This window comes from Nyctereutes procyonoides, unplaced genomic scaffold, assembly GCF_905146905.1.
Source record: "Nyctereutes procyonoides isolate TBG_1078 unplaced genomic scaffold, NYPRO_anot_genome, whole genome shotgun sequence".
Lineage (NCBI taxonomy): Eukaryota > Metazoa > Chordata > Mammalia > Carnivora > Canidae > Nyctereutes > Nyctereutes procyonoides.
In genome coordinates, this window is record NW_026575020.1 from 26083188 (window position 1) to 26093169 (window position 9982).

A 9982-nucleotide genomic window follows, 5' to 3' on the forward strand; every position below is an offset into this window, starting at 1 on the left:
TTGCATGGACATTGAGCTCATTGCATGTAACGGTAATGTGAAGAGGTGGCATAGGATGTATAGAACAATAGAAATAAAGGAACTAAAACTAAGAACTAATGATAAAAAGAGGAACATTCAAGAAATACTGTTGATCTTGGATTATTAGTTGAAAGGAGCAGTTACACTTTAACTTTGGAATTTGATGCTTAAGTACTTCATTATTTTTGCTTTGCCCATCTTTCTAATTTTCTGTAATTCCCCAAAGGATTTAACTAATCTAGTGTTAAAGCAGAGATCCATAAAGGGAATTTGAATTAGAAATATCCTAAAACAGGGCAGCCCCGGTGGTGCAGCGGTTTAGCCCGGGGTGTGATCCTGGAGACCCAGGATCGAGTCCCACGTCGGGCTCCCAGCGTGGAGCCTGCTTCTCCCTCTGCCTGTGTCTCTGCCTCTCTCTGTGTGTGTGTCTCTATGAATAAATAAATAAAATCTTAAAAAAAAGAAATATCCTAAAACATCCCAATGTCTTCAGCAAAATCAACTTCTTATGTAAGTTTGATTAAATAGAACCTACAAAAATACCATAAAATGTTTCTGAGTCAATAGGTTCATAAAGAGATTTGAAGATTGACCCAGCTACTCTTTTAGCTCAGATGCCTTCAAATAATTTACTATACCTTTACCAAGGCAAAGCAAAAAAACACAATTTCTTATAGTTAGAAAAGAGACAAAAGTAGTATATCTGCTTGAAAGAATTAATGAAACCTGTGCAATCTGACATCTGCCAAGCTGCAAAATCTGGCATCTCTCCATCACAAGAGGGCAGTAGCGCTCAACCATCTTTAATGGAAACCCAACAGAGCCAAGGAGGCTTCATTAGAGAAATCATTACAGCCAGTTGTTAACACATCAATCTTTCACTGGAAAACTCAGGCAAACAGGAACCACAGCCCAGATAGGTCCAGAGCTTCTGTCCCCGGTAACAAAAAGACAGGAAATAAGCAAAAGGGGCTTGTGAAAGGGAGAAGCCTCCCTCCCCATCCTCATGTCCTTGAATCACCGTGGAGATGGCTGACTAGCTTAATAATGGCTGCAGATAGGGGTCTGTTTCATTTGGATGCTCAGATAAGAACACTGTGGCAGGCATCAAGGGAACAGAGCTCTTAATGGGGATTTGGGAAGGGCAAAATAAAAACTGTTGGGTGCAGCAAAGCTGATATCTCAGAAAATGAATTAGGCTTGGTTTTAGGAATAAAACCTTGAATAAACTTTAGATTCATTAACATTGGAACATTAAGATAATCAAAGTAAACTCTGCAACCTATAGCATACCTTGTAAAGGTTCCAGGAAACTAATTAATACAACAGGGATCAATTATAACAAATGCACCTCAATATTTTTAAATATTTATGTTGATTGGTCTAGTATCATATAACTTGAGATGAATCAGGTATTTTTAATGTGCCTTCATGACCAGCATCTGTTTTTGTTTCCATTCATTATGGTCGCTTATGTTAATAAGCTATAATCTGAAAAGACTTTTAAGATTTGAAAAACCTAACTTAATCATTCCGTAATTTAGTCCTGGAACAATTTAGAAAAAAGATAGTACTTCTGTGTGTGTTAAGAGAGAGAATTTTACAAAATTGTACCCCCATGTTTTAAAGTTACCCTCAAGGGATCCCTGGGTGGCGCAGCGGTTTGGCGCCTGCCTTTGGCCCAGGGCGCGATCCCGGAGACCTGGGATCGAATCCCACGTCGGGCTCCCGGTGCATGGAGCCTGCTTCTCCCTCTGCCTGTGTCTCTGCCTCTCTCTCTCTCTCTCTCTCTCTCTCTCTCTGTGTGACTATAATAAATAAATAAATAAATAAATAAATAAATAAATAAATAAATAAAATTAAAGTTACCCTCAAATAAAAATTGAGTCTTGCGAATATTTCCTAGTTTTTATGTGACTTTCATATCTCATATTGTACCTTTTCTTACCAAAACTTTGAAACCATAGAAAGGCTAAATCTAATTCAAGGAATCTTGTTCCTTCATAAAAAAAAAAAGAAGGGCTAGAATATAGGGAAATAAAATATGTTCTGTCATTCTAATGGATACCCATGAGACACAGAATTGTCATTGTTGTCAATAAGCCATTGGATAGAAGATGATATTTAAAAACTCCTATTCAATTATGAGTATCATTTAATGGTTTAGTCAACTCAAATTAGCAAACATTTATTGGGTTAGGCACTATAGTAGACAATAGGATTAACAAAAATGTATAAAACACCAAGCTGAGGGTGAGAGTCAACCTAAAAGAAGGAAGGTAATTAATATGTTTTAGAAACTATAACATTGTTAATCCTCATAAAAATTCTGAGGTATTATCCCTGTTTTATGGAAGATGAAACAGGCTAACAGCGATTAAGTGGACTGCTCAAAGTCACAGAACTAGTTGGTGTAGAGCCAAATTGGAACCCATATCTGTTCAACTTTAATAATTTTTTTTTAAAGATTTTATTTATTCATGAGAGACACACAGAGAGAGAGGCAGAGACACAGGCAGAGAGAGAAGTAGGGCCCATGCAAGGAGCCCAATGTGGGACTCGATCCCAAGACTCCAGGATCACGCCCTGGGCCGAAGGCAGATGCTCAACCGCTGAGCCACTGAGACATCCCTCTGTTCAACTTTCAAAGCATATTCCCTTTTCATTGGACCATTCTGTCTGAATATTAGTCATTGACTCCTGGGGAAAAGTAACTTTTATAAATGACAGTTTAATAGTTTTCAATTTGACAAATGAAACATCAAGGTGTGCCGTGATCACATATTTTATTATTTTATTATTTTTTTAAAGATTCATTTATTTATTGAGAGAGAGAGAGAGAGAAAGAGAGAGAGAGAGAGGCAGAGACACAGGCAGAAGCAGAAGCCGGCTCCATGCAGTAAGCCCGATGTGGGACTCGATCCCGGGTCTCCAGGATCACAGCCTGGGCTGCAGGCAGCGTTAAACCGCTGCGCCACCGGGGCTGCCCATGTTTTAAAATAAATTTTAATTAGGAAATATTTTAAACATAGAAGTTAGAGGGGTGCCTGGCTGGTTCAATCAGAAGAGCATGCAACTCTTGACCTTGGGGTTGTGAGCCCAAGCCCCACATTGGGTGTAGAGTTTACTTTAAAATAAGTTAGGATTAACACCTGTGTAGTCATTACAGTGCCATATGCTATATTCAATCTTAATGCTATTTATGAGTCAGACACTTTTAAAGAAATAAAACATTAGGGTAGCCCTGGTGGCGCAGCGGTTTAGCGCCGCCTGCAGCCTGGGGTGTGATCCTGGAGACCCTGGATCGAGTCCCACGTTGGGCTTCCTGCATGGAGCCTGCTTCTCCCTCTGCCTGTGTCTCTGCCTCTCTCTCGCTCTCTCTGAATGAATAAATAAATAAATCTTTAAAAAAAAGAAAAGAAATAAAACATTATAGAAACAGTTGAGACTTTCTTTCTCTCCTTGATCCCATTCTCTTTTCTAAAGTTAACATTATGATTTGATGTTTATCAGTTTTATGCATGATTTCTTACTTTTACTACATGCTTATGAATCTATAAACAATATAATATTATTTTGCAGTGTTTTGGTTTATCTAAAAGAACATTTGTTTAAAAGATTTTATTTATTTATTTGAGAGAGAAATAAAGAATGAGCAGGGAGGTGGGGCAGAAGAAGGAGAAGCAGACTCCCATGCTGAGCAGGGGATGATGTCAGGCTTGATCTCAGGACCCTGGGGTCATGACCTGAGCCAAAGGCAGATGCTTAATCAACTGAGCCACCCAGGTGCCCCAAGAACATATTATTTTACAACATACTTTTTGTGATAATTTGTTTTTGAGATTTATAATCAAAAGTAGTTCTAGTTCTTTAATCATAAAATGCTACATAATATATGAATATAGCAACATTTACTATAATCTATTTTCTTATAATTACATAAAATTCTGCTATGGCTTTAACTTAACATACCTAATGAACTTTCATTAAAATACTATAACTTATATTTTAATAATAGAAGTACAAAACTATCCGAATTAACTTTTTTTTCTTGGTACAGGTCATTCTCGAATTGAAGTATGGAAATTTGGTAATATTGTCATCGAATACCTATACCACTGGGCACACATCTGCTTAGCTCTCATGGAGCTAAACAAAAAACCAAGCAGTGCTATTTTACCCCCGTTGCCCTCCAAAACTGACTCCTGTGTTTATGCAAAAATGCCAAAGGGAAACTTGCCAGGGAAATGCTAATGAATTGGTACTGTATTTAGGATATTTTTGTCATGTTGTTTTGTTAACTAGAAAACATTTTCAATTGGAAAGGAGTGCCACATAGACATATTCTACTCCTAGACATTTACCTCAGCACTTTTAAAACAAAAATGCTACCTAAGGAGAAATTGATCTAAAAACTATCTAGTTAAGGTAGCCATAACCAAATATATGTTATACAATATATTTAAAAGTTTCCTTTTAGTTTTAGCTTTGTATCTCATGGGACTCTTGTGGTTAATCGGGTAGAGTTATTTTTATTCTTTTAAGGTACAAAGTAAAGACTGAGGATTTAAGGGGAAAAAATGGCAATTTTTACATTAAGAGTACCAAGTAATAAAGATTTTAAGAAATGAACTGGGAATTGTTTTTCTAACTTTTCAGAGACTTAAGTGAGCACCACTTCTTCTTCCTCCCCAGCTCTGGCTCCCCCTCCCCACTTATTTTAACAAATTATTCCGATGAATAGAAATTCTTGTGGAAAAATGTCCATGACTCATGGAAAAAAGAAAACACTTTTTTTTAAATAACAAAAACCTCTCAAGTTCAAGAACTGCAAAAAGAATTTATATTTATTTAAAGCTTATTATTATGGCAAACTTTACTGCTCTTTTGTGAGATTTCATCTTTGCAATAAGATATCTGATGAGAGTCCATTTTTAATAAAAATTTGGGAAATTAAACTTCATTTTCTTTATTTTGTTGCCAAAATGTGATGTGTTCCAAACATCTTATAATTTGAGATTGGAGGCCCCTTCTTAACCTTTTCTGATAAGATGGCAGTGTTATTACCAGTCCTCATCTCCTGGATGCCCAGTTTTAACCTATAAGCCTATTTCATATTTAGAAGAGGGCTTTTCAGGGCATTTGCAACAACATTTCTAGGAACAATGTTCTTGAAGATATTAAACTGAGAGTCACATATCCTGATGGTTTCGGAACAAGCTTATAGAATTTACTGTGCATACAAATGGCATTTTAGGCAGTGAGGAGAGGACATTTTTGCAGAATGCTACCTTCTTAACCATTATCACAGGCATTAGGTTAACTAAATGGCATCTAGCCTAATGAGAACAGATATCATACATTTGCGTGGATTTTAACTCGTTAAAAGTAATTTCATACTCCAGTTCATTTGATCCTCCCAATAACCAGTAAGGTAGTCAGTCCAATATTATAATCCCCACTTTATAAATGAGGACATAGGCTCAAAGAGTGAGTTACCTAGGTCCAAACAGCTAGTGAGAAGCAGGAGGACCTAGCATTCATCTTTCCTAATTTTTGCCAGCACCTCAGTCATCTCACTAACACTTTTCAACTTTACCAAGCTAATGACCATGTGATCAGGCTTTTGGAAACTACTTTAAAATTAAGCAACCAACAATTAAGATTAATTGAATTTATTTAACCATCATTCAAGTAAAATACCATGCCTTAACACCAGGAACTTACTTTAAGTGAAGCAGATGCTGTTTACACTTGGCAAAAATTTGGATACAGATTTATATTTAAATCTATTTATTGGATAGATTGATTTGAATAATCTGAACAGATTGAATTACCTATAGTTACATATACTTCAGAAGCATATAATTGATTAGATTTTTGTTGTTGGCTCTCTTTGCTGTAGCTTATAGGTAACAAGGACACTGTATGGTGTCAACCATCTAGACAATTTTCATTCTTTTTTTTTTAACTTAAAGGAAATAGAAGTTTATTGAATATACTAAGGGAGGAACGAGTAAGGAGAGACTATCTACCAGGACACGGTGGTAGGGCTAAAATTATGGGGGAAATGAGAGGGTATGAGAATGTATGCAATTTTCCTTCTTTGGTAATTATGTCCAGTTTAAGTAGCCCATTGGTCAGCTAGGGCCTATGGCTATTTTGAAGTGGGTCACTTAATGAGCCTGTTTGCATTCAGCCCAGTAGTCACGGTGAGCCCTTTAGCCTTTCTCAGGTTTCCATTGGTCAAGCCTGTTGTCTACAAGTGGCCTCTACATTCTTCCCCACCTACCCCCCCCCCCCCCCCAGAGATCAACAATGACAAATCTTTGGCATTTGAGCAGAGGACTCATCTTCAGTAGCTACTTCATATTGAACAGAGGAAGGCATGCTGTCCCTACCTAAACTTGTGGATCCATCAAGGGTTTTGTGCAGTCATAGACCAGAACATGGCATTATATTAAAGTGCTGAGAGGAGATTTGAGTGAATTTAAGTGAAATTCCCTAGTGGCCAGGTCCATGGGATTTAGAGGGAGGGGACCCTCTGATGGCATGGGCTGGAATCCTTGTGGAATCATCATTTGTATGTAATTGTTGGATTCAATCAGATGCATAGGAACATATTTTGCCTGTAGATCAGGATGGCAGCTGGACCCAAGGGAACAAAAGGAAAAGGGGTGGGGAGGTGGGGCAAAAGAAGCCAGGCAGCTGAGTTAAATCAACATCAGGAAAGGGTCCCAGGGATTCCTGGGTGGCTCAGCAGTTTAGCACCTGCCTTTGGTCCAGGGTGTGATCCTGGGGTCCCAGGATCGAGTCCCACATCGGGCTCCCTGCATGGAGCCTGCTTCTCCTCTGCCTGTGTCTCTGCCTCTCTCTCTCTCTCTCTCTCCATGTCTCTCATGAATAAAATCAATCTTAAAAAAAAAAAAAAAAAGGAAAGGGTCCCAAAGGAGTCCATCATGCGTGCAGATTTCCCTAGATGAGCTTCTACTGCCAAGTGCACTGCACATTAGGAACAGAGACTTCAGAGAGATGGAGTGGAAGATGAAAGGAAAGGGATCCTTCACCCTCAGAGGCACAGGCAGTCTGACTTGTCTGCCCTCAGACCTTTAGATCACACCTGGGAGCCATCCTGGCCAGAGATCTTCAGTTGTCTGAGAAGTACTAGGGTTAGACTGCCAAAGGGCCCAAAAGAAAGGAGAGGGAAGGAAGGATCAAAGGGCAAAAGGGGCAAAAGGGTAAATTCCTCACCCTTTCAGCAAGGGTGGTGTGGTGGGCTCCCCCTGGGGCTTCAGATCCTCACCAAGGAATAACCTTGGCCACGGTTGTCAGTTCCCCTAAGGAGTACTAGAGTTGGTCCATTGAGGGAAAGTCCTGGGAAATTCCAAGAGAATCTGAGAATAGTCTCCGTCCAGGAGAGGTTCTCCATATGGGCCACAAAATGTGGGACATTCAGATTGGGTGGAGGCCGGTGGTGCAGGCAGTGAAAGAACTCACCTAAGGCAGAAGAAAGGAGATAGAAGTTTATTAAACTGCAAAAGGAGCCTCAGTGGCCAGGACAGCAGAGAGAGAGAGTGTCTGCTCGGAACATTTTCCTTTTTAATTATGGCTTTCCATGGTCTAGGAACAAGTTTTCAAGACAATAATACTGGAATCTTCATAAGTTCCTGTTGGTTCTTTTAACAGCTTTATTGAAATATAACTTATATAGAATATAATACACCCACTTAACATGTACAATGTAATGGTTTTTAGTATATTTACAGAATTTGCAACCATTACAACAAAATTTTTTTTTTAAAGATTTGGTCCTTTTTTTAAAAAAAATTTTTTATTTATTTATGATAGAGAGAGAGAGAGAGAGAGAGAGAGAGGCAGAGACACAGGCAGAGGGAGAAGCAGGCTCCATGCACCGCGAGCCCGACGTTGGGATTCGATCCCGGGTCTCCAGGATCACGCCCTGGGCCAAAGGCAGGCGCCAAACCGCTGCGCCACCCAGGGATCCCACAACAATCAATTTTAGAACATTTTCATTACCCCCATAAGAAACCTCATGCCTATTAGTAGTCATTCTCCATTTTCCCCCACCCAAGCCCTAGGCAGTTATTCATTTTCCTTCCTGTATGGATTTGCCTACTCTAGATATTTTATATAAATGGAATCACATATTATGTGGTTTCTTGTGACTGATTTCCCATTCCTTCTTAATATGATTAAGCTACCAGCTACTCTTACATTCCATAGACATCCCCAATCCACTGACTCATATCTTTTTGCCAGTAATTTTGGGAATTTTCATTCTTCTCATGGGAGGTTTATGTAATGCCACTCTCACCTAATCCCACCCTACATCATTAACTCTGTGTTCTTACTCTCCCTTATATGATTTTATTATAAAGGCCTCCCTCAATAGATAATATCAATTAATTAAATATTGCCTATTTCTTTGTCATTAGGCATGGTAATTATACTCAGAGGGTGTTCCACTTCCTAGTCATTAATTCTATTTTACCTCTCCTCAATCTGCTGCCTGGGCTTAGACTGTCCTGCCCACAAGCCACAACCAGAAGGCACCTCTGTGGCCATATTTTGTTCTATATAACCCTAACTCTCCAGCCATAGCTTTTTGCCAAAGGGAGACCAATTTGTGAAATGGACTAATATAGAAAGTAACCAAGCCATGGATAAACCAAACTGGGAAATAGCAATAGGAGCAGTGTCTAGAAGGATAGTTAAGTGTTTTGAGAGGCCAAAAGTTTCATGCCAGGCCTTAAACAAATTAAAACATACTGACTTTCAGGTAGTACAAGTTAGCAGAAACTGTTGGTAGAGAAAAAGTTTAGAGAATGGGTAGGGATAAGAATGCACAAAAAGGCAAAGGGTACAAAAAACACCAGAGACTTAAAGAGTAAGGAAATAACATCAGTAATGTTAATGTCAAATGACTAAATGGAAGATCCATTAGTTTGGGTGCTGAGGACCCTATAGTTGCCTTGGAACCAATTCTAAGTCAACTGTTCTGTTCTTGAGGTCTTATTTCTAAAAGTCTAAGAATTATCTCTTGTGTAACAGACAGGAGTATGGTAGTGATGATACCATCTTTTATTGGCTTACTCTGCTTCTTTTCTTCCTGCATCTTCAATGAAAGTTCCTAAACTTGGGTTCAAAATGTTAGGAGGTTTCTCTGTGTTTCTGATTCACTGATCAGGAACCACCATTTCTGCAAACTCTGCCAAGTGACGGAAGAACCTGAACTCTCTGAAACCCTTCTACCTCTGGGAAAATCATACAACTGCTTCACTACAACATCCCAAAGGTAATGGGAGAATACAGGATCCAATACACCAATTCAAAAGCTCACTTTATATATAGGATATTGAGCTGGGTAATTTTGTATAACTAATTCCCTATTCAGTCTCTTCAAGCAAGAAGCAGTCTTGGCAGAGAGCTTTATTTTTACCTTTTATTGATTCTTTTTATTTTAAGCAAAATAACATATACTCATAGTTTAAAGAGTCATCCTGTTATACAAGGTCTTTTAAGACCAGATCATTTCTCAGTCTCTCTTCCCCCCTATTTTTCTTACTTCTGAGTCAACTACTTTCAATTCCTTTAGCTCAGGCATAAATAAACAGCCCAAGGACTAAATCTAGACAGGTGCCTATTATAATATAGTTTTATTTAAAAAAAGCCATGCCCAGGGGTGCTTGGCTGACTCAGTGGAACAAGTGACACTTAATCTCAGGGTCATAAGTTTGAGCCCCACATGTGACATAGGGTTTACTTAAAAAGGAAGAAAGGAAAAAGAAAGAAGAAAGGAAGGAAAGAAGAAAGTAAAGTCATGCCCATAATGTTTATGACTGCTTTCCAATTTTAGTATATGTGCTGCTGAAGTGGGCATTTATGACTGCTTTCACACTAGAAGGGCACAGTTCAGTAGCTGCCAAGCTACTAAGACCCT

At 38.7% G+C, this 9982-nt stretch overlaps 1 protein-coding gene across 1 annotated transcript in view; it reads left to right on the forward strand.

Moving 5' to 3' along the window:
• EFCAB5 (EF-hand calcium binding domain 5) overlaps positions 1–4334 on the forward strand; it is a 178257-nt gene extending 173923 nt beyond the window's left edge. Inside the window, exon 26 of the mRNA XM_055317835.1 lies at positions 4082–4334. Coding sequence (XP_055173810.1) covers positions 4082–4275 — 194 coding nt within the window. The 3' untranslated portion in view covers positions 4276–4334. The remainder of the gene's footprint in view (positions 1–4081) is intronic.
• The last annotated feature ends 5648 nt before the right edge of the window (positions 4335–9982 follow it).